Source organism: Gymnodraco acuticeps, unplaced genomic scaffold (assembly GCF_902827175.1).
Source record: "Gymnodraco acuticeps unplaced genomic scaffold, fGymAcu1.1, whole genome shotgun sequence".
In the NCBI taxonomy this organism is placed as follows: domain Eukaryota; kingdom Metazoa; phylum Chordata; class Actinopteri; order Perciformes; family Bathydraconidae; genus Gymnodraco; species Gymnodraco acuticeps.
Genome location: NW_022992296.1, coordinates 9,999 through 37,910, shown reverse-complemented (window position 1 = coordinate 37,910; position 27,912 = coordinate 9,999). Strand labels below are relative to the sequence as shown.

The 27,912-nt window shown below is 42.5% G+C and overlaps 1 protein-coding gene across 3 annotated transcripts; it reads left to right on the top strand.

Moving 5' to 3' along the window:
• Positions 1-5,257: 5,257 nt before the first annotated feature.
• Positions 5,258-27,186, top strand: si:dkey-222b8.1 (uncharacterized protein LOC560317 homolog; the record flags this gene model as incomplete). 3 transcript variants are annotated; one of them, XM_034207950.1, is given in 11 exon segments in its annotated part: positions 5,258-5,501; positions 6,237-6,411; positions 6,555-6,578; positions 9,508-9,705; positions 10,176-10,433; positions 11,839-11,940; positions 13,970-14,023; positions 14,251-14,434; positions 18,477-18,645; positions 19,110-19,248; positions 22,041-27,186. In XM_034207950.1, coding segments are annotated over 11 exon segments (1,759 nt in total), but the record flags the coding sequence as incomplete, so codon positions are not given.
• Positions 27,187-27,912: the final 726 nt, after the last annotated feature.

Here is a 27,912-nt window from a genome sequence, read left to right as displayed (position 1 = left end):
GTTATACTCTGTGTATAATGACAATAAAAGGCTCTCTCTTTACACTCATTTGTATGAGGAATGCCTTTCATGATGTGTGTTCATGTCAGTGATTGGTCATCTGATCAGGTGCATTTACTGTAGCTGACTTTACTTGGCTCCACAACTGTGACACACAGATGTTAAACAAGGGCTTTAGGTTTGAAGCTGTTCCAATGTGCTTTGAACTGACTGGGAAATATCTATAGTGGAACTACACAATTATAATATGTTTTTTTTGATAGTGCCCTGGACTATTAGACCCCAAAAACAGATCACATCTACTGATGGACTGTGTCAGTCAAATATCCCCTAAGATACAGGAAGCAGCAAACATAATGTTATGTTGCCAGCAGATGGAGGGCTATCTCCCCCATCTTAGCATCTTCACTAGAGATTTGAGGTGTTTCCCACACGCTATATTTGAACTTTTAGAGATGAGATGCGTTGAACATTTCAGCACACCTTGAGTTTGAATCAAATCTCTTTAAAAGCTCTACAGATTGTACAGAACTCAGTGACTGGTTGGTTTTTTTTAGGGTAAATAAAACGCCGGAACGCCGACACCTCCTCATCTCCACCGCTCCCATGTTTTATTTTGTGTTGCCATAAGTTAGTCTCTCTGCGTTTCTGCGCTGGGCTAATGCTAATAATGCTAATGCGAGGATAATAAAATGGCGGCTTCACAAAACTTTTTGCGAGTTTTACGGGGCGTGGTTTGCAATCCGCCCAGCCAATCAGAAATATAGCTCTTTTCTCACAAGAGACCCGTACGAAAGTCCCTGCTCTCTAGCAGCTCTCTGCTCTCTAGCAGGGACTTTCGTGGGGGTAAAAAGGTTCTCATGAACTAATTTTAGTACCGGCTCTTTTTGGTGTGAACGCGATAAAAGAGGCTAACGTCCACGCTAGCTTCCACGCTAGCTGCTATATGTTTTGCATTGAGGTGATACTTGAGGCTTGATGTGCTGCGGTGATATGCGAATTCATTTTTGCATAATTTGCACACAACCGTGCTCTTATCGACGCTTCCATCCGTCCGTTTTTTAAAACAACATTTCCCACTGTTGTTCACTGTGGTTTGTTGTTGTCTGAAGTCATGAACGTTAGTTGGTGCTCCAGTATAATCGGTACGCCTGAAACTCATCCAGTGAGAAACGTTCCGCGGTGCAAAAATAAGTGCGATTAAAATGCGTTAATTTGTTTAACGCGTTAATTTTTGTGTAATTAATTAATCTTAATTAACGCGTTAAAGTCCCGGCCCTAGTTTTTTTATATCAAGTTTTGTGACTGACATACTGCACTATAGACTCTCTGATTAAAAGTGATCAAAGAAGTTTGCAAACGGTAGAGAACTATTAGCCCAACTAGCCCAACATTTTATATTTCATCAAATAGATCAAACTTTGCAGTAGACCAAAATCCTCAGTATACACAAGGGTTATCAGGTGCTTCCTTCAAAGGTCCTACCTGACACTGTACCAATTCATGCCTGTGCTCATTAGGTCATACCCAGCATCCAAATGTTCAGTGCTCTTGACCCTCACCATTGGTGTTGGCAGCTTTATTTTTGGGCCTTTATCCATCCATCCCATTCTTGTGAAAGCGATATCTCAGGAGCGCCTAGAGGGAATGTTGTGACTTGAACATCTAGTTTTGTGTGACAATGGAAGCGCAGTAATAGAAGTAGAAATGATGCTTTCTTTAAGCTTCCCATCCTCACAGGGCCATCTCCCCATACACTGCATTTAGCAACACACTGATGAAATATAAGTGTGCGGTACAAATATTTCTAAGAAATGTGTATGGTACGGTATATAAATGCATTATACAAGCACATATACTCACGGTCAAGAAATAGTTCTAATGCGAGTACACAGTATGACATACTGTATGTGACGCTGAACACCATGCTTAATACACGAACATCATACATTATGTTTTACTAGTACATAATATACAGTTTATATAGCATATACTATTGTTTCTATAGTCTGCCTCTTTGTGTCTGTGTTGTTGAAAACTCTAACTTTCCTTAGTGTGACCTGGAAGCTGTCATCTCTGACACTTTAGATAGTGGGAAGATCATCAGTAAGCATGCTAGCTTTAAGGATGTTCAATCAGAAAACCTTAGCACTGTTGTTGCCTAAAATCAAAGCTTCTTCTGGAATGCGGACATGGGGCACAGAGAGGACTGGAAGTTAATTGTAGTTAGCAACTGTTTACAGATGATAAGTCATATCTATGATTGATTTAGAAATGTAAGAGCTGAGTGCTGTGATTGAGGGAAGGTGATCAAATATCCCTAGAGTTTTTATTTATATTGTTTCTATTGTTTTCCCAAACATTAAGCTCTACAGGTGCTTCACAATACATTTGAATATCGTGGAAATCATTTCAATTTAAAAGGTGAAACTCATATATGAAATAGATGAATTACACACAAAGTTAATTATTTCAAGCGTTTATTTGTTTTAATCTTGATGATTACGGCTCACAGCTAATGAAAACCCAAAATGCAGTATCTCAGAAAATCAGAATATTACATAAGACCAATACAAAAACAGATTTCTAATACAGAAATGTCGACCCTCTGAAAAGTATGTTCATGTGTATACACTCAGTACTTGGTTTGGCCTCCTTTAGCATGTTAGCCTTCAGCTCGTCTGCGTAGTTGGGTCTCGTGTCTCTCATCTTCCTCTTGACAAAACCCCATAAAGGTTTAGCTCAGGCCAGTTTGCTGGCCAATCAAGCACAGTTATTCCATGGTGACTAAACCAGGCATTAGTACTTTTGGCAGTGTGGGCAGGTGCCTAGTCCTGCTGGAAAATGAAATCAGCATCTCCATAAAGCTTTTCAGAGGATTTCTAAAATGTCCTGGTAGAAGGCTGCGTTGACTTTGGACTTGATAAAACACAGTGGACCAACAGCATCAGCATGTCTCCCCAAATCATCACTGACTGTGGAGACCTTGAGCAACTTGGATTCTGTGCCTCAGTCTAAACACTTCCTCCAGACTCTGGGACCTTGATTTCCAAATGAAATGCAAAATGTACTTGAATCTGAAAGGAGGACTTTGGAACACTGAGCAAGTTCTTTTTCTCCTTAGCCCAGGTAAGACGCTTCTGATGTTCTCTGGTTCAGGAGTGACTTGACACGAGTAATTCGACAGTTGTAGCCCATGTCCTGGATACGATAATCTTCCTTCCTCTGAAAAGCTTTATGGAGATGCTGATTTCATTTTCCAGCAGGACTAGGCACCTGCCCACACTGCCAAAAGTACTAATGCCTGGTTTAGTCACCATGGAATAACTGTGCTTGATTGGCCAGCAAACTGGCCTGAGCTAAACCTTTATGGGGTTTTGTCAAGAGGAAGTTGAGAGACACGAGACCCAACTACGCAGACGTGCACCATAGAGAGCATCCTGAGTGGATGCATCACGGCCTGGTACGGCAGCTGCACCGCCCTCAATCGTAAGGCTTTACAGAGGGTGGTGAAAACTGCACAGCAGACCACTCCACACCATGGAGGATCTTTACTCCCAGCAGCTCAGGAAGAAAGCCCTCAGGATGATCAAAGACCCCCATCACCCCAGCAACAAACTGTTCTGTCTGCTGCCGTCTGGCAGGCGGTACCGCAGCATGAGGTCTAAAACCACCAGACTCAGGGACAGTTTCATCCCACAGGCCATAAGACTGTTAAACACCTGGGTTGCGTTCTGATAATCCAAAAATCAGCTCCTAAGTTCTAACCCTATCTCCTATTCCTTGACCTCTGAGTGAAACGTCACGGGGTTAAGGGATAGTGGATAGGAGAATTCAAAAGGACTTAGGAGAAGAGACCGCGGTACTTTAGAGAATCCGACTGCACTTTCACTATCTGACGTGTTTATGATGTGCCAGCGGACGTCCTGAATGTGCGTCTGCTGCTGTGGGGAAACTATGGAAACTACAGTTTTCTATACAGCGGACTACAACTTGGATGTTCAATAAGAACGAGGGACTACTGTAAACTCATCTAGAGACTCTGCACCGTGTTCTGATGCTGTTGCTTTATGCTTTATGAACGTGGACAACAGAGAAACATATTCTTCATGACCAAAGTTGGAATTGAAATAAAAAAGGAAAGTGAAACTTATGCTCGTCACCCTCTCCCTCCGGTCCACATTAATACAAATGATCCCAATACGTATGATTGATGGAAAGATCTTAAATCAATACAGATGTATTTATTATAAACGTTAGTCCTTAACATCTATCACTGTGTATATCACCATTCAAACATCTTTTAAAAGTTGAACAAACTCCACACAGCTCAGTAAAGACTGTGAGATGTTGACTTTATTTGATCATTTCAGTAAAAACTAACGTTCATATTTCTCTTTTTGATTATAATACTGATGAACGTTCAAAACAAAGCACTTTGGCAACTTACCACATACGTTTTAAAAAGCTTAATAAGCACCGTAACTTTCATGATATCATTTCTCCGTCATAATCGGTTGTTTCCGTGAACGGCCGACTGTTGAGTGATGGAAAATGTTGCGACTGCAATGCATTGTGGGGCAGCATTTTCTCCTCTCCTTTCGGGTAGGGAGGTCCAGTGGTTCCTAAACTAAAGGAGGTTATAAAGGAAGTTTGAAACCTCCTTTCCTTTCATTTAGAGCAGGGGTCAGCAACCTTTTTGATATGTGACATTTATTAAAAAAAATGTGATGCCAAATCCACATTAAGATCACTATGACTCGCGCATGCATGCACGTGCACGGTGTGGCATGACCACCCAAACAGAAAGATATGGACACAAGATGTGTGCAAATGTATTTAGTTTCCTATCCATGTGAACATGATTTAAGTGGGGGGGACCTAACCTCCTGTAGGGGGGTCCGGGGGCATCATTACACAGAACCTTTATCTCTGGACAAATATCCATCATGAAGTCTGAAGCAAGCATGGTATCCCATATAAGTGACGGTGGTACAGGGGCAAATAAGCATCTACCAATCAGAGGGAGTGCAGTTCAATCCAACTCCGTTAGACAAGTCTATGGTGTTGAAGTGCATTTGTCCTTACTTGCCATTCTAAGCAGTCTCTCGTGTGGCTCACGTCATGATGAATAATTGTATATTCAGGAGTTGGGGTGTTTAGAATCTGTACCAGTCAATCTGGTATGAGTGCCAGTTAGAGTTGGCCATTTGTGCTCATTAACCCTAACGTAGCCTGTTCCTGTGTGTTGTGGCAGCAGCATCATGTCAGTGAACCCTCCGAGCAGCAATGACGCCTGCCTCAGCATCGTGCACAGCCTCATGTGCCACAGGCAGGGCGGGGAGAACGAGGGCTTCGCCAAGCGGGCCATCGAGAGCCTGGTGAAGAAGCTGAAGGAGAAGAAGGACGAGCTGGACTCGCTCATCACCGCCATCACAACCAACGGCGTACATCCCAGCAAGTGTGTGACCATCCAGAGGACGCTGGATGGACGGCTGCAGGTAGGTGCTCCTCTAACACACAGCAGCAACAATTACATATCACTGTTGTTATCATTTATTCTAGGTTTCTTCCTTTTGCGAATACAATTATCATTTTCTTAAATTAGGATTTTCACAGTTAATTTGCATTGTCATTTTCCATTCAAATCGTATTCAATGTTAGAGCTATACGGGTTGCCTGTGCAAGTCTTGTTAGTTGTAATGGCAAACATTTTGGCACTTAAAAGTACATATTGTTTTGGGTTTGTGATATTCTTGGTAGTCATTTATTGTATTTTTCATGTTTTAAAGGGGCCCTATTATTCTTTGGGGGGTCTCTTGTAGTGTGAGCTATAGGGTTTTGTGCATGTTGTTATGTCTGCAAAGGCAAAGATGGCCTGAAATGCCTCCATTGGACTCCTTTGTTTACTTCCATAACATAGAGACATCACTACGGAACAGAGCCGGCCAGCTAACCAATCAGAGAGACTGGGCTCTGGTTTCAGACAGAGGGTAAAAAGAGGTGCTGCAGAACTGGCAGTATGAGAGAAATAAAGAGCTTTTTGAACGTTAAAGCACGGAATGATGTGATAGTAGAGTACTAATATGAATCAGAGAATTAGCATTAAAGGGCCCCTTTAATAGGATTATGTTTATCATTTCTGAATGGCAGGCTTTTTTCAATTGAAGATATAACGTTACTGTATTTCTGGTGAGCATGATGGAGGCTAACATGATGCTGTGATCTCTACTCAGGTGGCGGGGAGGAAAGGTTTTCCTCACGTCATTTATGCACGGTTGTGGCGCTGGCCCGACCTCCACAAAAATGAACTCAAGCATGTCAAGTTCTGCCAGTATGCCTTTGACCTGAAGTACGACAACGTCTGCGTCAACCCCTACCACTACGAGAGGGTGGTGTCGCCTGGCATCGGTACGTCAGCTTCATACTACTACTCAGGTTCTGCTCTCTGATTTAGCACTAGCAAAAATGTATTATTCTCACCCCGACTTTTTGTTGTTTCTGATGCATGATAGTGACGTTTTGATCTCACGTATTTCTGTCTTCTCTCACAGTTGGTCTCAGCCTTCAAAACACAGGTGAGTCTCATACCACTGCACCACATCATGATTACTGCAAACTACCATGTCTTGTTTCAAACTGTACCTGCCTGTACAACGATTAGGCCAAGGATTGTTTTAAAGGATCAGTGTGTAATGTGAAATGGAATATAGGAAATTATAAAAATTGAGGATTACAATGAATTCCTCTTTGATGGTCTCACACATGCACATTGCACACACAGTGAAATCTGCATTTAACCCATCCTAGTATAAGGAGCCGTGGTCAGCTACTATACAGCGCCTTGGAAGCAGTGTGAAGAGACCTGGTGCCATGCTCCAGGGCAGTAGTCAGGAGATGAACTGGCACCTCTCAAAGTACAAGTCTACTCTCCATGCTTGGTCCTTCCAGCAACTCTTCGCTTCACAAGCCCAGTCCCTACAGACTTTAGCTACATTCGCTCCAAAGTAATGAATGTTATATTCAGAATTATGTTTCATTAGTCAATAATCACCTGAAAGTAGGAGTTGTGTTTTTCTCAACTCTACAGAAGGAGCCACGTGAAACGGCAGTAACAACGTTGTTTGAACTGCAAAGCTAGATGCCGCCAAATCTTGCACACTGTCACTTATAGTCAACACTTTGAATGCAGTCATAGCATTTGTTACAGCTACTGTTTTTTATGCTTTCATTGCTTTAACATTTTCAAAGTAAAGGAGCAAGTAGCAAGGTTGTCATATATATGTATATACACAGTACATGTGTACATTTTACTCCTCTAAATGTATTTGAAAGTTTTAGTTAATTTACAGAATCAGATTATTAGCTATTAAAAAATACATTTCAATTCATAAATAAACATTGACATATAATTATAGGTTAGCTTATCCAGCATCAGTATACAACCTTATTCAAATCAGCTCCAGTTTTAGCAGCAGTGGTACACACATTAATGTATCAATATTCATAATCCAATAATACAAATGTATTATTCCAAAATAGGCCATGATGCATACTCTTACTTTTGGTACTTTAATAACAAATGTTTTATTCATATTTAGAATTTTACTTAAGAAATACTTTTAGCTTAAGTAATACTAAACTAGAATGACTAAATGCTAAAGCCTTTTTCTCTCATGCACTGTCATGAATGTGATGGCCTTGTGTGAATAAGCTATCAAGTCAAGTATGAACTGAATGCTGTCATAACATAAAGACTACAATAGTGCTGGGTTAAATGGTATGATCCTTTAGAAGCTTTCCTCTCTGTGTGTGACCTGGGGCCTCATTTATAAAGGGATATACGCTCAAAAAATGGCGTACGCCAGTTTCTACGCAATGTTTGCGATTTATAAAATACTAACTTGACGGGAAAACGTGCGGTCCTCCACGCAAACTCTAACCCATGCGTACGCACTAAGCACAAACAACGGGAGAGACGAGAAACTGCGACACCGTTGGCAGAAGAAAGAATGGAGAGAAATATGTGGAAATAATACCATAAATAAAATGTTACCTCTCATTTATCATATATGAAGAATTCATTTTCAAACATTGATTAAAGCCAATCTTAAAAAGATTAAACAAACGCCTGTTTGAGACTCCTCAGTGCACACAAAAACATAACTTGGAGAAGTAAATAAATACGGAAATGTTATTTAAAACCACCTCGAATATGTTGTGTTAATGTCATGAAATGTTTTCTCATAAATGATGCGGTAAGCAGGAGGACAGAATTACGTCTAAACTGACGCCGTTTTTTATTTCTATAGGTTGTAGATACAAGCATGGTTTTATATACTATCACGTTTAATCGTGTTTTATGCCGTTTGCCAAGACTTGATAAGTCGCTCGTAAAACAAAGGGGGTATGGAAGCTAAGAACACCATATGTGGTCAATTGTACAGCTGATATAACACAACACATTAGTTGTATTTCCTTTAACTGGTGGATATAGAGTTGCTGCAGTGGAGACGCTGCGCACAGCTGATCGACAGCTGGGACACAAACCACCAAATACAAAAACATAATTCAGATCCAGTCGTCATGACTCCACTCCGGAGGGATTCCCCGATCATTTCTTAGTCTCTCATCAAGGGGGGGTCTCCTGTCCCCGGTACCAACACACTGCCTGAGGAAGGCTATGTGTGTTGTTTTTGTCATTAACCTTTTTCGGACCATTTATTTACTTATTTTGGTGACGATCCGACCTCCATGCTGCTACTCTGGTTCAAACTGCATCCACCAAACAATATGATTTATCTCCACCTCCCCAAAATAACCAAAATCTGACACGGTGTGAGATGTCTTTCTTAGCTGTTCTGTCGTCATTTCCTGCGATCTTCTTCATGCAGTCAGTCAGAATGAATGAATGGGCGTTTCTTTGACTATTTATAGGCAAATATGGGCGTTACGTGAAGCCCGCAAAAGCTGCACCGCATTTCGGGTCGTTTGTGATTTATAAAGGGAGCGCGGAAAATTGGTGAATCGGAAAATGTCGGAACATTTCTGTACCTATTTTTTGGATTTCTACTACGTAAGCAACCTTCCCACGTGAATCCTACGCACGGCGTTATACATGAGGCCTCAGAACAGGGCGAATGCCACACAATGCCACCAGATTTCAGATTGACATGGTTAGACCTACTTCTGATTATAGACTAACCAAACTGAGAGTGTTGCGTCTATGCTTTCATCATTGACCACACTGAACATGTTTTATTTAGTTCATTTGATTTATATATTATCTTAAGACTTTCACACAACATCTTATCATGTCAGTACACCATATCATGTTATCATTGATTATCATAAACAATGTTGGTTTGGCCCCTTCAGTCATTTCATGGTGAAAAAGGACATATATTGAGATATTGAGCACCAATGAAATCGTCTGATGACCTGATGTAGTTTATGTCCAACACACTGCTGTACAGCGTAGTGACTGTCCCTCATGCCCGACAGCAGCAGCCGGCGGCGGCCTGATCAAAGAGGAGTACATCCATGACTGCATACAGATGGACCTCCCGCCTGGCATGCCTCTGTCTGACCACCAAGCAGCCCTGAAGCTCCCTCCTGCAGACCTCTATGGGCATCCACAGCTCTCCTCTGAGCCCCATGGACCCCCACCCGTCACCAGATACAACCTGCCTGTCTCACCCAAAGGTCAGCTCCTCATTATCATAATTCTGTGTTTACTATCACATGGTTAACAAAGACTGGCAGAGCCTCCTCCCAGCATTTCATCTAAAAAATGCACCCACTATTTGTTATGTTTTTATAACAATCATATCTTGATATAATAGAAGAGAGCAGCGCTACGTCACTGCCTGGCAAATTGCTGGCCCCTTCCTCTTTCCGATGAAAACAAAGAATCTGTGCTTCGCGGAAATAATAGTTTTATCATCCTTAAAAGCTGCTGTGTGGTGTATTGAACATCAAACAAAGAAAATACCCACTTTTCAGATTTTCTTTACACACGTATTGGACTTATGGATGTTCACAAGAGAAACGGATCTGTACAATCTGTAAATGTTTTGGACCTTGCCACCTGAGGGTTGATGTGTGATGATGTGTAGCTGCTGCCAGCTGCGGGGGGCAGTCAGCCTGACTGTGTGTGCTCTGCTCTCCCTCAGTGTCCGGCTCCGGCTCCATGCTGCCTCTGCAGGGGGGCCACCCTGACGGACGGCTCCAAACGCCATCTCCACAGGCTCAGGGCATGACCCCGGCTCCACGACCTCTGACCCCGACCCAACCCACTCCTCAGCAACAGGCTGGCCAGCAACCCTCACAGCCCCCCCACCCACAGCAGCCCCCCCTACCTCCTTCTCACTCGCATGGACAGAACGGGTACAGCAGCAATAAACACTCTCAGAGCCAGGCGGCCTTCCACAGTGAGTCCACACACACACACACACACACACACACACACACACACACACACACACACACACACACACACACAACACACACACACACACACACACACAACACACACACACACACACACACACACACACACACCACACACACACACACACACACGCACACATGCACACACACACACACACACACACACACACACACACACACACACACGCATACACACGCATACACACACACCACACACACACACACACACACACACACACCATACACACACATACACACACACACGCACGCACACACACACACGCATACACACACACACACGCATACACACTCACACACACACACACACACACACACACACACACACACCCGCATACACACACACACACACAACATACACACACATACACACATACACACACATACACACATACACACACACACACACACTCACACACACACACACACACATACAACACACACACACACACACCTGCATACACACACACACACACACACACACGCATACACACACACACACACACACACACACACACACACACACACACACACACACACACACACATTGAAAGTACTTATTGCCTGAGATCTCATGATGTGGTTTTATTCAATGTGCCAAGTGCTAGGACTGTCTTAGGGAAGAAAGCTTTTAGTTGAGCAGCTCCACTAACTTGGAACAGTCTGCAAACATGTTTAAAACTGAGCACTTTGGTTCCCCTGCATCATTTTAAAACTCAGCTGGGTGACATGCTGTTTGATACTCATGGTACCTGTCTCTGTAAATAGAGTTTGTAAACTGTACCCTGTACATTATGTTGTATGTCATCCTTATTGTTGTTCTGTTGTTTTTATGTTACATGTGTAACTAATGTGCTGCAGGTCACCCTAGAAAAAGAGATCTTTTGATCTCAAGCGGCTTCACCTGGTTAAATAAAGGCTACAAACAAACAAAGCTGCTTCCTTTCTGATGTATTTTTAACTGAAGCCAAATCTACTTTCACAAAGGAAATATGTTGCCTTAACCACAATTCCTTATGGCAGCTAAATCTAAAGTGGTAGTCATGACATCCTATCACTATCCTGTTCAAATGTACACTTTTTGTTGTTTCTGAGTAGGTGTGATGTGTTTTGGACAGTGACGTTGTTCAGGATAGATGTATCACTGTGTTCATTTTGTGAATAAAGTTGCATGAAAATCACAAAACTAAAACATGTGTCCACCATGGTGTAGGAGCAGTATGATGTTTTTAGCACCAGGGTTGTTCTCATGAGTTCACCTTCACATGTTTCCTCGTCCTCATGATGTTTTTAATCAAACTGCAGGACAAGGGGCTTTTTTGACTGTACGCCCGCAGCCCTGACCATTTGTCTCTTCCTGTCATTCAGCAGTGTGGACCGGCAGCAGCACAGCCTCCTACACTCCTATAGGACCCCAGCAGAATGGGCAGGGTCACCAACAACCCCCCCTCCATCATGCCAACCACCACTGTAAGACATTGTGTCCTTCCAAACATGATGTTCACTGTCTTTCTGTGGCTTTCACACACAAAACTCCTCACACGCTCCTTTTCAGGTGCTGTATCATATGTGAAGTCTATTCTCTAAAGCAGGGGTGGGGAACCTTTTTCCTCTCAAGGGCCATTTACATTTTTTCAACATCCTCCGAGGGCCGTACAAATGATTGACCTCTGCTTAAAAATCACAGCCCATTCATTTCACCTTTCTTTCATGCTGTGCAAAGAAAAAGCAACCTCTTAATCCAGATATCTCACCATGATGATGCATGCACGTGCACGGTGTGGGATGACCACCAAACAGAAAGATATGGACACAAGATGTGTGCAAATGTACTTTGTTTCCTATCCATGTGAACATGATTTAAGTGGGGGGGGACCTAACCTCCTCTAGGGGGGCATGCTCCCCCGGGAAAAAAATTTCTTAAATATTGAAGTGAAAAGCATCAATCTGGTGCACTTTGAGAGCAACATTAGTAGTTATGGATACATCTCTCAACACCCATTTGAAACAGAACTGTAAGCAGATTTTCTTTTTCTTTATGGATATTTTACAAATCACTCTCCTTTCAAACTGTATTCTTTTTTATTAATAAGAACTTTTTTTTACTGTCATATAGTATTTTATACCTGTTTACTTTATTCTCTTGTTTTTTTATAACTATAATGATCATATCAAGATGTGCCTTTACCTCACTGGTTGTAGAAAAAGCTTCTTATATTCGTTAGCATAGCTAGCTAACCAGATGCTAATAACAAAGAAGTTATTGACTTTATGATCAGTGTGTCGGATGAACAGATAGCCACTGGGCTTACAACTAAAGACACAGCCACGCAAAAACTGCAGCATGTGTACGGCGCTGGGTACTGCCATTGTTGAAGTCCCAGAGCGGCGTTCTGGTGCTCTCCGTCAGAACTACGGTTAAACCGTACACCCCAGCGCGTGCACTACGCTCTGCATCAGCCAAACGACTCGCTGCACCCTCGCTGCGAGGGGGACCCAAGTTCCCATCGGCGAAAACACGTGGGTTTGCTATCCTGGCTCCAAGATGGTGGAATGAGCTCCCCATTGACATCAGGACGGCAGATAGCTTGCACATCTTCCGGCGCAAACTGAAAACTCATCTCTTTCGACTCCACTTCGAGCGATAGAACTATTAACGAAGCACTTTTATACTAACAAAGGACTGGCTTACCTAAAGCCAATTGAGTAGCACTTGAAATGTTTGGCTCTATGAAACCTGATGTACTTATATGATTTTCTTCAAGGTTGTGTCTTCCTGGTCGAATGTACTTATTGTAAGTCGCTTTGGATAAAAGCGTCAGCTAAATGCAATGTAATGTAATGTAACTACACCCCTGTCAGACGAGACATATACCACGTGATGACACGTTAGGCTCGTGTTGTGTTCAAGGACCATGATCGTTGTCAGGAAAAACAGGCACTCGCTTGTTTAATTATTTTGCAGTCTAGATTTCTTTAATTTTTTTCTTTTTTGCGTGTGTTTATAAATTACCTCGAGGGCCATACCAAATGCTCTCGCGGGCCGTATACGGCCCGGGGGCCGGAGGTTCCCCACCCCTGATCTATAGCAAACTGATCTCCCCATGGTGATTTATCTGATCTGATTGATTTAAGTCTTTGCTTCCTCTCCGTTCATGTCCCTTAGCCTTTTTCTAATTTTAGCCGTCTTTTGTGGTTTTACTTTTATTGAAGTACATTGTAGGAAATTAGCTATAGGCCTATGAGTAAAGTGTATTATTAATATTGTAGAATTAGAGAATTACATTTATTTCAAAGTTAATCTATGAAGTGCTAATGTGGTGCAACAAGGTTGTAATGCAAATATAGTCCCTGTATAACTCCTAAAGTATCCTGTATGCCTGTGAGACATACATGCTCACTCCCGCACTATTCACAAGTATCCACTTCAAGTTTAACGTGTATGTACAGCTTTGTTTTATTTTACTTCACACCAATGTTCTTATCCTTCTGCTTTCAGGGTCCCAGCATCATGGCACCACCTCTTTCCCTCCATCTGTGTCCAACCACCCAGGTTAGAGATGATCACTGTTATCTGTCAATGCTAGGCTCATATACACAACTGTCGACCATGGAAAAGCTGATGCACTCTAGGTTGTAAGGTTTTAAGAGGATGTATAATCTTTATTTGTACATTTATGCGAGTATCTGCTATGATTCATATGTCTGCTGCAGAATGCGTAACATCTGGGCTCAAAGCTGTCAGGACCCTGACTCCCTGTGTGCCCTGTTTGATTGCAGGACCAGAGTTTTGGTGCTCCATCTCCTACTTTGAAATGGACGTTCAGGTGGGGGAGATGTTCAAGGTGCCCTCCAGCTGCCCGGTGGTCACCGTGGACGGTTACGTCGACCCGTCAGGAGGAGACCGCTTCTGCCTCGGCCAGCTGAGCAACGTCCACCGCACAGACGCAAGTGAAAGAGCCAGGTGTGTACATTACAATACATTCATCTGAGTGCGATGAGCAACTAGAGCAGTGCTTCTCCCGTGAGCGCCCCCTAGTGGTCCGTGAGTATATTGGTAAAATTTCACATTTGAAAGAAATACATTTATTTAAGTTTTTCCCACTCTCACGGGAATATCTCCGCAATTGAACGAGCTTAAGTTTCACTTTCGATTGCATGAAATATCCCAGATAAACACCTTCATCACACATGTTGCCACTTGTTTGTACCATTTTCAGGCGATTTGTAAAAAATGATGTGTTTTTGGATATTTGTGGAGTTAGGTGGTCCGCGAGTGTTTTTTTATTGGTTAGGTGGTCCTTGGTATGAAAAAGTTTGAGAAACACTGCACTAGAGGTATCAATCTCCTCCTCTACTAACCTATGATAGCACACTGATAGCTGTGTAGGCCTAACAAGTTATGCATTTATCATACTAATTGGGATTCATGCCGATTAATATGTGTGAACCGGTGGGTGAGGGTGAGTGCGAGCAATCTTTATGTATCGCTTTTTAATTTCAACCGCAGTAGTCTTTTCCTAAGTCTCTGCTCAACCCCAATACGTTTTACCCTGAGGTTAAGGAATAGTGGTTAGGAAAACAAATATGAGCTCATTTTTGGACAACTCCTACACAACCAATAATACTAATAATAATTAAAGCTGCAAGCAGCGTTGAGCGGGTCTTTGATGCTCCGCAGGCTGTTGTCCGCACGTCGACGTCAGACAGATGTCTCGAGGACTCGGCCGTTGGCAAACGTGGGAAGTTTCAGGCCGATCGGACAATGTCTTTGAGTTACAGCAGTAACACAAACATTGTCTTTGATGGCGAATGATCTGTCGCCATGGCAACGGCATATGATGACATCCCCTAATTGACATAGAGCTGTTGAGGGACGGACCATTAATGATAGTCTGAAGTCTGGTGCTGTTTGGACGATTTTCCATTGAATTACAACAATATCGTATTTTTCGGCGAAGGATGGAAACGGCATATGGTGAGATCTCAGATTTCACGTAGAGCTGTTCAGGCATGGACCGGTGACATAAAAGTGAAGATTGGGGGACGATGGGACCGTGTCCATTGCAGTTACAGCGACACCGTGTTTTATGGCGAATGATCCGTTTCCATGGTAACGCCATATTAAGTAACATCAGATTTGACGTAGAGCTGTTCAGGGCCGCAGTGTTAACCATCACGTGAAGTTTGGTGGCATTCTGAGAATGTCAGTTTGAGTTATGACATCATCGTGTTCCATGGCGAGGGACCGCCTAGCATCGAGCGAACGCAAACTTTGGCGCCAAATCACGGCTATGCCGTGCGAAATAAAAAAATTCCGTGATAACTTTAAATTGCCCATGTGTCGAGAAGCTACCCGACAAATTTCGAGTCGTACGGATAAAGTCCCTAGGAGAAGATAGATTTCGAAGATAAATCGTGTTTTTCCGACGCCAAATTCAAAATGGCCGACTTCCTGTACGTTATTGTATACCCCTCCAAGAGGCTTTTTTGTTCGTGTCTGCACCCTAGATATGCGTAGCGAGTTTCGTTCGTTTACGTGAAAGTTAAAGTGGGGGGAGTTAACGTTAAAAACGTAAGTGGGCGTGGCCTACGCATTTTTTTACGCAAAGTTCCGGAACCAATTAAACATCGACATTTTCACCACTTCTGAAGCCAACGTCGCTGTAGTCGCATGGGCTACCTACTGTCATGATTTAGGCCACTTTTAATGGGCTTTTGCCCCTCGTTTTCTCTGTTTTTTGTGGGTTTTGCACGGTTATCGCTCGCTTTGCGAGCGACTAAATTGATCGCGCTCACGTGACTGGGCTTGCGCGGCCTATCAGCCGTCATGATTTCCGAACCTTTTCTGTGCTTTTGCCGGTCGTTTTCCCTGTTTTGGGTGTGTTTCGCAGGTTTATCGGTCGCTGCGTATAATAATACTTCAATATAATAATACACTAATAATACATTTATTTTGGGGGGCGCCTTTCATAACACTCAAGGACAATATAGGGAACAATTAAAACAGTAGATTTAGTGAAGTATCAGCTGGGGTAAGACAAGACAAACAACAGGAAATGGACTATAGAAGGACACAAAAGGACACAGGGTACAGTTTGAACAGGTGGGTTTTGAGTTGGGTTTTGAATGTTGTTATGGAATCAGACTGTCGGATGTGTAGTGGCAGGGAGTTCCAGAGTCTGGGAGCCGAGCAGCTGAAAGCTCGAGCACCCATGGTTTTGAGGCGAGAGCTTGGGACGGTGAGAAGTCCTACGGACGAAGAGCGGAGGGTGCGGGAGGGGGTATACTCCTGAAGGAGGTCGGTGATGTAGATGGGGGCAAGGTTATGGAGAGCTTTATAAATGAGTAGAAGGTTTTTGTAGTGAATACGGTAGCGTACAGGAAGCCAGTGTAGCTGAGTGAGAATGGGGGTGATGTGGTCGGATGAGTTGGTGCGGGTGATGATCCGGGCAGCAGAGTTCTGGATTATTTGCAGTCTATTGAGGAGCTTGATGGGAAGGCCAGTCAGAAGTGCATTGCAGTAATCAATCCGGGATGTGACGAATGAGCGGACCAGGATTTCAGTGCTGGGACAGAGATGAGCGGAGTCTGGAGATGTTCCGAAGATGAAAGAAGGCGGTGCGGGTGATGTTTTTTATGTGTGGTGCGAATGAGAGGGAGCCGTCCAGAATGACACCGAGGCTTTTCACTTGGGCAGCGAATGGTATGGGAAAGCCGTCGATGATGATGTTTGGTGCTGGGGTGTTTTGTGACTTGGTGAGGGTGGATTTGGAGCCGATGAGCAGGACCTCAGTTTTGCTGCTGTTAAGCTTCAGGAGGTTCCTGCTCATCCAGCTCCTGATGTCCTCAAGGCAGGATTGGCCCAGATGAGAAGAGGGTTTTCAGATAGCATATTGTTGAAAGTTGGAAACATATAAGCACTTTAAAGGGGACCTATCATGCTAAATGCACTTTGTGATGTCTTTTACACATAACGATGTGTCCCCGGTGTGTCAGGGAACTCACGCAGCGTCAGAAAACAAAACCCTCTCTCTTTTCCTCCGTACCCTAATCTCTAGAAATGGGGAAACAACGGAGCTGATCCAGATTTGCGTCCGATATGACATAAATCATGTCATATCGGAAATGTGGACCCACAGCACTATCAGAAAGTTGCTATCAGAAACAATGCGTGACGTGTTTTGGAAGTAATATGATCTTTCTTTACATTAGCATCGCTAACACTCAGAGCTAACCTGTACTGGAGAGAGTATGTGTAAAGAAGCAGGAAATAAAAAAAGGAACTCACCGGCAAGAGAAAAAACATTTGAGCTCCATACTGTTTCAGAAACAATCCTAGATGTGGTTTGGAAAATGATGGCATTTAATCACGGCAGAATTATAAGTATCTGCCGGTAGAATTCTGAGCAGGCATTAGCTCCCCCTCCCAAAATCAGCATTTCTCTAGCAGGGCTGGAATAGAGGGATATGAGGGATGTCTAAGATGCATGATCTGTTTGGTATTTTGAGCAAAACACATCATAGAAATGTTTTTATATATTTTTATATATCTGAGACCTATAATATATGCCGAAAAATAGGATAATAAGAGACCTTTAAGGCATAAATTGTAAAATGCTAAATAAGCACTGTAACTTACAAGATCTGCATTTCTTGTTCACAATAGGTTGTTTCCGTGAATGATGCGTCGCGTTAATTGTTGTGGCCGCAAGGAATTGTGGGACAGCATTTTCTCCTGTCCATTCCTAAAGGATCATGGCTGATACTTCTTGGTCATTTCAGGAAAATTGACTTTCCAACCATCTTTTCTGTTCCAGATGAGCTGTCCTCTGAAGTCAGGACTGGAGGCTTTAGGACTACACTTGTATGCTAACTAAATAACATCACATTTATTTTCAATCAGACACTGGTGGAGCACCCCGTAATCTCTGCAGCCAAGGCCAGTATAATAATATTAATTGTTACCAATAAATGAAGGGAGGTTCCACATGTGTGTGTTCCAGGTTGCACATAGGTAAAGGCGTGCAGCTGGAGTGCCGTGGGGAGGGCGATGTGTGGATGCGCTGCATGAGCGACCACGCTGTGTTCGTACAGAGCTACTACCTGGACAGAGAGGCCGGCCGGGCCCCAGGGGACGCTGTGCACAAGATCTACCCCGGGGCCTACATCAAGGTCCGCACACACTCACACACATATCTTCTAGTAGCATGCAATTATCAGAATCACAATACTTTATTTATCCTGGGGAAATTGGGTTTTGCAAGACTTGCTCCATTTGAGAAGGAAATAAATAGAATTATAAAAATGAAAAAAATATTTATAAAAACGTAATCAAGTAAAAGTATGATGTCCAGTTAAAGATAAAATGAAATAGAATATAATTATTTTATATGGGAAGTTAAAGTAAAAATGCACACGTTGCACTACAATAAATAACATGCATATTACAATACATACAGTGGTGTACCAGTATTAATAAGATATTTATATAGCATTGAACTATAAGCATTGATCTCATAGGTTGCGAGACACAAACAAATAAGTCACATCCATTTGTTATTGGAAAATATAGCGCTATATGAGCAGTTGGAGTGTGATTAAAGAATGAAAGTTGTAATGTGCTCTGTGTCTCTCAGGTGTTTGACCTGCGGCAGTGCCACAGACAGATGCAGCAGCAGGCAGCGACTGCGCAGGCTGCAGCGGCTGCGCAGGCTGCTGCTGTGGCAGGAAACATCCCCGGGCCAGGCAGCGTCGGAGGCATCGCACCTGCAGTTAGTGAGTACAATCATAAACATGCTAAATGTACAATGAAGAGTTTAAGGCTCAAGGTAGGAACTAATATATTTAGGGCTGTCGCAAATTAATCGCACATTTTTGATCTGTTCTAAATGTACCTTAGAGGAATATTTTTCAAGTTTTTAATACTCTTAACATATGAGTGGACAAATATGCTTTATGCAAATGTTTATTATCATTTGAACAATGACAAATATTCTCATGAATATTAAACACAACAACCTCTGAACATTACAAATATTCACCTCAATGTGTGTGTGTGTGTGTGTGTGTGTGTGTGTGTGTGTGTGTGTGTGTGTGTGTGTGTGTGTGTGTGTGTGTGTGTGTGTGTGTGTGTGTGTGTGTGTGTGTGTGTGTGTGTGTGTGTGTGTGTGTGTGTGATCGTTGGAGCTATGTGCAACTCAAGGCCAGAGGTTGCGCTAGACTTTTTCGCTGCCCGTCATGTTGACGGACAGGATCGTAAAACTTCCGTCAAAATCCAGAATTACCCGTCGGCCTTTACACAACTCTGACGAGGGGGGGGGGAGGGAGAAAGCATGCTTGTGAACTGTCAACGGGGGGGAGGGACAGTTCACATGCGCCGTGTTATGCATGGCTGCTGCACCTCGCAGGAGCGTGCACAGCGTACAGCCAAAACTCACAGACATTTCAATGATTTGTACGGCACAGTTAGGTTTGGAAACGGTATGATTTCCTTTTTGGAGGGCATGCATAACACGGCATAACACCGGAGCCTCGCTGCGGGGAAACTTTGGCGCTGTTCCGAGTTTGTTCTAATCTGTCAAAATGACGGACTGCTTTCAGATTTGTCCGTCATTGTTAAAAAATAGACGGAAAATATTCAGTTAACGCAACCTCTGCTCAAGGCATATGCTCGAACGGGAGCTGCCTGGACGCTGCAATCATGTTGCGCACTATCCGTGCTGAGTGTGCTGACTTCTCGTACAACGTCCCACTGTCTGGCTACCTGCATAAAGTCAAGTGCTCGGCGCAGTTGTGGGCGAAATGTCGCTCCTCTGTTTTCATTTAAACAGCTCCTTATATCCGTTAGCGCAGCTAGCTAGCACCAGATGCTAACAACAACAATACACGTAAGGTCTCTCGCTCGCTCGGGCCACACATACACACACCCTCCCGGTCCTCCCGATGGCCAGTCGGTTCCTGCCGGTGAGCGTGGAAGTGTGGTCTGCCACAAGCGGGCGGCAGGAGCGGGGCTGTCAGCATCAGCTTGTAGATGGTATTTTAAACTCGATGCGCTCTGAAACTACGGGGCGGCCGAGGACAAAAAATACATATGCATTAATCGCGTTAAAATAATTAGTGGCGTTAATTTTTTTTGCGTTAACGCGTTAACTTGACAGCCCTAATATATATATATATATACAATTCCCCTACGGTGGACAGATAACAAGTATATGAAATGGTGACGTGTTAGTAGTTGAGCCCACTCATGCAGCTTTGAGCAGTGATGGGATACTGAAGATTGAATTGTGTTTGTACTCTTTATTTCAAGTCTGCTGTACATGTTTTAGGATTTTGGGGATTTCTATATATACTATATGCTGCTGCTACATTATAATACATTAATTTAACAGGGACAGTGCACATCGATAGACGTTGCGGTCAATGCACCAGAGTTAGTCAAGTGGCGGTTTTTCCTCTTTAGGAGAGGACAGATGTTACTTACATGCTTTATTCCAGTTTATTTATTAAGAATCTAAAATGTTTTCACGGCCCACATTCAACCATAAAAAATATGGAGGCTAAATAAAGTTCTGATTGGTCAATTCAGAACATGTGACACGTTGTTAATGCAGTAGAACAGACCACTGTCAAGGACTATAATGACCGTTGCTAAGCAGGATCAAGAAAGAGAAAGGAAAAGAGGTTCAAATAAAAAATAATCTTAGTAATGAAAATGTTTCCACACAAATCATAATGTTTTGCAAATTATTTGGCGTCAAATATTGAATTTACATTTACACCCTTTAATATTTTATTTGGGCTTTTAGATGAAGACCGCACATAGTTCATAAATACAACTATTCTTCTGGCTAAAATACATCTTTTTAAAAGTCAATCAAGGAGTAATCTTAATGTAAGGTGTTTGAAGAGTAGATTAAAAATATATTTTCTTTTGGAAAAAATATTGCCACAAAAAATCAAAGGGTGGCTCATCACACCATGAAATGGGAAATAATGATCTCTTACGAGGAGTGGGATTAAAGGAACAATAAATATGCTTGCCATGTTGTGTTTTGGTGGCTTTTGGTTGTATAACCTTTGTTTGTGAAATGTTGAAGTGACTGTATCTTTATTTCTTCTGTTTTTGTTTTGTTTTTGTCTGAGATGGGAATGTCATCTCCTATATGTTATTGTTATGTCCATGTTTGTGTCTTTTGCCTGTACACAAAATAAATAAAAATAATAATAATAAAAATAATAATTTGGCGACCCACTTGCCATGCCTTCGCGGCCCACAGGTTGGGAACCGCTGCTTTATTCACTTGTAATCTTCATCTTTTGTTTTCCTTACTAGCCTTTTCATTTCAGTATTGTAGGACTTCCATTCCAACTTACAGCAGCATCATCGGGTTTTTTTTCTCGCAAAATGTCTTGTTTTTGGCATGGTCCCAAAGAAGCTCTATGTGTTTAGTGAGTGTAAAAGCAGTGATACCACAGGCTGAGCAAAAGTCACAGCATAAGTCATGTAAGCCTCCTTCTAAAGCCCATGATGAGTAAAGACGTGATGTGTCCCCCTCCTCTCACAGGTCTGTCTGCAGCCGCAGGCATCGGGGTGGACGACCTGAGGCGTCTGTGTATCCTGCGGCTCAGCTTCGTAAAGGGTTGGGGGCCCGACTACCCCCGGCAGAGCATCAAACACACCCCCTGCTGGGTGGAGGTCCACCTGCACCGCGCTCTGCAGCTGCTGGACGAGGTGCTGCACACTATGCCATTGGCAGACCCAGGGCCTGCTAACTGAGGACCAACATGTTCAATCTGAACTGTATGAATGTGCACACGCACTCACACGCTCACACACTCTCACACACACACACACACACACACACACACACACACACACACACACACACACACACACACACACCTGTTGCCAAATATGCTATTAAATTGATACACGAAGCAAATCAATGAGAAATACAGGAAACATCGAGGACCAATAACATTATGCTTTTAACAATCAATGCACACACACTGCAACCAAACTGTCTGCGGCCACACACACACACACACACACACACACACACACACACACACACACACACACACACACACACACACACACACACACACACACATGTTTCTAGTGCTTTACTCTGCAATCTAAAGTCAAACACAAGGGAGGAAAGATTCTGACTAACCGTGTCTGTTCTGAAGACATTTGTATGCACTGCAGAAATCCAGTTTCCCCATATGCAATTGGGATTTCTTGAAATTGTAGCAGTGTTCTGCAAATTCATTCATGACAAAACACAGACATGTCAAAAGTAATGGAGTTAATTCACAGTGAATACACACAGTGTTACAGGTGTGTTTGGGTGGCAGATGGATGGATAAAGGAGCCCAGTGTTTATGTCATCTCTGTGCTCGTACTGTATGTCCATCTCAACTCAAACTGTTAGCATCGATAGCTGGTTAGCCCTCTTATTACGCTCAGCTCAAGCTATATTATTTTTGTACCAAAAGACTAAAAAGCCAAAAACATTTAGCTTTAAGTAGTGTTGTTGTTCTTTGTAATGAAACAGTGCTACCCTGTATGTAACCAAAAGCCAAAATACCTCATAACTACAGTGCAAAGTCATGATTACGTTCTCCGCCTGAAGCGCACACACTGTTCTTCACTGACTGGCTGAAGTGGGTGAGAGCAGCCCTCTGTTAGCATTCTGGCTCCAACACTCCCTTAGTTTGCGTTCCTTTAGCTTTATGATGTAGCGTGCTGTGCTGTGCAGAACTTGATGATTGGACCGATGAGCAGAACTTATACCGATGACTGAATAGCTCCGGAGACAGAAACCTGAGTGCCTCTCTGTTCTCATCTCTGAAGTGTGCTCACTCTATTTCAATCAGAGCCCTGTTTTTTATATGTGGCCCAACCAAAGCAAACTATCATGCTAATATCGGGCTCAAGTGATCCTGCTTTTAATCATGCAGCTAATAGAGTGGTGCACTGGTGACATTTGTGTAGGCTGACCCCGGAAGATAGCATCGCTAGACCTCTTGATAAAAAAGAATGGGATTTTTTATTGGATTTGGGAATTTTGCAGAAAATAATCTCTGTGGAAAACACATGTTTATGATACTTACCTGTTTTGTTCAACAGGATTATCTCCACATATTAAAACCACTTTAGCATTTTTTTGAAGTGGAAGCAATCACCAGTCAAAACCTAATGTTATAAACAAATTCAATCAACATTGCATGGCTGTGCGTTACCAAATGTGCAGCGTGATGACGTTTAGTCATCACATTTAGCCACTCGTTAGCAACCGCTGTCTTTATGACACATACAAGCAGGGGCGCTTCATGTTGTCGTTGTTGTGGACCAATTTAATCAACCTTCTTTGGGGGCCCTTTCTGGTCCGGGGCCCCAAGCAGTTGCCTGCCTTGCCTGTTGGCAAGCAGCGCCCCTGCATACAAGCTTCAGATATTTACACGTGGGGTATTTACTGACATAAAAAACATTAAAATCTCCTTAGCTTGTGGTAACCACAGACCTTATTTCAGGGTTTCAACCACAAACATGTTCAAAAAACTGTTGATTCCAAGACGAGGGAACCGGAGGTGCTAAAATGCGGACTCATTTCAGGGTTTCAGGACTCATTCCTGCACCGCTCTGTTTGGTTATTTGGAAGCAAAGGATAGATTTGTTGATCCCTAATTAAGTTATCTTTAAAAAAAACAAATGATGCGCTCTTCTTTTATAATTAAAGTCAAATAAGTACAGAGTTGAACCATACGCAGCATTTAGATGATTGGCTGTGTGCTGATCATGTGATCGTGGTTACATGAGGTTGATTAAAGTTAGTCCTTCACAATGTTTCTCTCCCGTGAATGGCTGAACGCTGTGTCACTTTAAATGTTGCGGCCGTAAGGAATTGTGGGACAGCATTATCTCCAGTCTTTCATAAAGGATGGCTCAGATAATAAAGGAAGCATTGAAGCTCTTTTCCCATCATCTAATCAAACAGCTCTTATCATGACTGACACTGAGGTACTTCCGGGTCATTTCCCTCCGTTAGGAACCTTCCTAAGAAAAAAAGAGTATTCGACCACAATCTAAGTCTCATTTTATTTTACGGGTGTCATTTTCTTCTACATGGACCCAATGAAAGGGTACAATTTAACCAGTATCAAATGGTACCATCTACTACAGGGAGTTTAGACCCAAGAGTGGGTAATGTTCTGACGGCTAGTTCTGTGGAGTGCTGAGAGGAGAGGTCATGTGATTCAGCTGCTTATCAAACATCAGCCATATGCATATTTGTGATTTGTGCCTTTTGTTCTCAGCCGTAGATGCACCAACACTGGACCCTCACACACACACACACACACACACACACACACACACACACACACACACACACACACACACACACACACACACACACACACACACACACACACACAGGTTTCTCTCGCCACACATGAAGGTTCATGTTGCACATTGTGATTTCAGATGTTTCAGTCCTTGGGTGTTATTCTGTGGTTCCCTCAGGTATCTGTGTAGTTCAATGAATATATCGCAATGTGTCCAACGTTCTTCTAGAGATAGTATTAAGAGAGCACTCATCTTACCTGAGTAGTATTATTTATTGCCTTCTGTGAGTGTAAAACATGAATGAGTATGCGTTCCACTGTTTTAATCTTAGCATGGACAACTCAAATAGATGTCATATTTATCTCTGCTCTGCTGCCCATATTCAGGGAGGTACAAGCAGGCTTTCTCAGATAATGAGCAAACCCTTCATCACCATCATCATCACACACATCACCTCCAACACATGTCCACAAGTGCTTTGCATTCAGCACCTGTAACTGTGCACATCTGTGGATGTACATGTCCAGAGAACTAAACCCAGCTTCAACTGTTTTTTGCTTCGCTTCATTTTGTGGGTTTGTTATTTTAAAAATGTCAAATGATGCTTTATTTGATACTTCTCAGAGGGAAATAGCTTGTCTGTAGACCAAGGGTGGGGAACCTCCGGCCTCCTCCAACACACAGGAACGCACACATGACCAATGAGGGCACGAGATAAGTTTGTGCACAGATGGAAGGCTGACAGGCAGGTAGGCCATCCAGTTATTTTAGCCGGGCCGGCTCAGATGATTGGTCGTGCTTTTTACAGCGCCACGGCTTCCAGAGATTATGTGTTTTATGGATTTGTTGTCAAAGCACTTCAGATATTCATTGCTATCGGGATGTTAAGAGCATTCCATGGAATATAACAACAAGTGTATCTCGAGCCGGTTTCTCAAACGTACCTACCCCACCTTTAAGAGAAAGTCAAATCAGCCAAACATTATTTAACGTACTAGTACCAATTGCAGAACAATCAGGAATATAAACATCCAACAAAATCAGCATGATTCAAAAATACATTTGAAAATGACTTTATAGATGCCAATAAGTCATCTCTCAGTTGGACACTTGATTTATCGACATATTCTTGAACAAATTGTTTAATTTATCACATTTTTGAACTCTTACAAAAATCTTAATTAAGTTGAAAGTTAAAGTTACATATTAAGATAAGTGACAACATATTTAAGTTAAACATCTTTATTTATATCCATTGTGTAATTGGTTGAGAAATGACCCAAAAATAGTGAAAGGACACGAAACTCATCAACCCATTGAGGGCTGGATTCAAAATCACACCAAAAATCGAAATGATCCAACTCATTAAGTCCAACGTACCTTGAATGTGCACTTGTGTACTAAGTGACATTCCATCGCTGCAGATGACATCATTCCCTCCAAGAAACATCTCAGAAATGTTTACTTAGTAAATATGACATCCCTGTTTTTCCAGACCCTTGGCCTCTTACTTCAAGGGTTCTCACTTTGAAACCGAAAGCTTTAATGTGCAGTCTGACGTTTGCTTCTATGGAGTCCACTGTGTCAGAGCCACGCCCCCCCATGAGTACGATGTGTGTCCTGTCTGTAGAGGAACAGGATCCTGCTGTAGACTCATGCTGCATCATGACTCTTTTTACAAGTAAAGCAGAGATGAAATGATCTGTGTACACTAAGAAGACACTTGGCATAATATAGTGTCCTTTGTGTTCACGACAATTCATTCCTACATACAGTGGCAGTGTGATACCCTACCCATGTGTTACTCGCATTTTTAAACTACAACTATCCAAACTCTTCATTTCCTCTTCCGCTACTCATGGCCTTCATCAGTGGATATAATAATAATAATAATACTACTCAGAAGTCTGTGAGCAAACCCCATCTACTGATGAAGACTGGGAGTGGTTTGAAAGCTCTAAATGATCTGGTTACTGTGCTAGAGTTTTGCTTTCAACTGAACATGTGTAAAACCTAGAAATCAAAAACACACTCAGAAAAGGTTTAGGTTAAATATTAAAGTATAGAATTCATGTAATTTTTATATCCAACAATAGCTCTGGATGAAAGTGATCTCCACCTATTCCAAAACCACTGCACTCCATCCTCATTAACGTTCAGTATCCAGATCCTGAGAGACACACACATCCCATTCATTACACATGTAACACACACCATGCTGACACACTACAAACACTATATGTACTAAATCATTTGATTTGGCTTCCTGAAATATATGGTTCTTAGATTTTGTAGTTTTATTGTAAAAATGTGCTGCTCTTGTAATGTTGACTGTATATTAAAAGAGATAAACATATTGTACTGTCATATTTATGTTAATGATGAAATACTGTTTCACTGGGAGGGGGGAGGATGAAGTACACATAATATCATTCACACAGTTTCTTATTTGACAAGAACACACTGAGGACCTCACACTGATCACTCACTATGATACTAACAGTGGTGACTGGTCATTAGGGGCAGGTGGGGCACAGCCCCACCCAGTGTCAGCAGAAAGTATTAAAATAATGATTACAACAAAATGCAAAAAATAAATTAAAATATATATAAAATCATGTTTAATCGTCTGATTCGTCTGTACATTGCTGTTTTAGTCTGTGTTCTTCTAATTAGTGTCTACAGTGTGTGCCTATTGAGCTGTTTAGAGCCATGTGGGACAAAACCCGATCCTGCCCCTCCCTCTCTCTGTCTAAGTGAACGGTGACTGTAAAAACTACACTGCGCATGCTCAGAGTATTTTCCTATTTAATGTGTGTGGCAAAAAAATAATGACCATAGGGGCATAGAGCTGCCATCCCCACCATACGTCATCTCACATCATTCAGAGCTGTATTCATTCATTGGCTGTAAGTATGTGTGCCGCGAAAAGTGTGGTGTGTGAAGAGCAGGTGAAGAGGAGGAGAGAGACGCGTCCTAAAACCAGGAAGTAAGCTGCGCATGGCTTCTTTCGACAAAAAAGCAATGAGATTTCTCCATAGGATTTTAGAAAATAGCTCAAAATAAGATCTGTGGGAAACGTA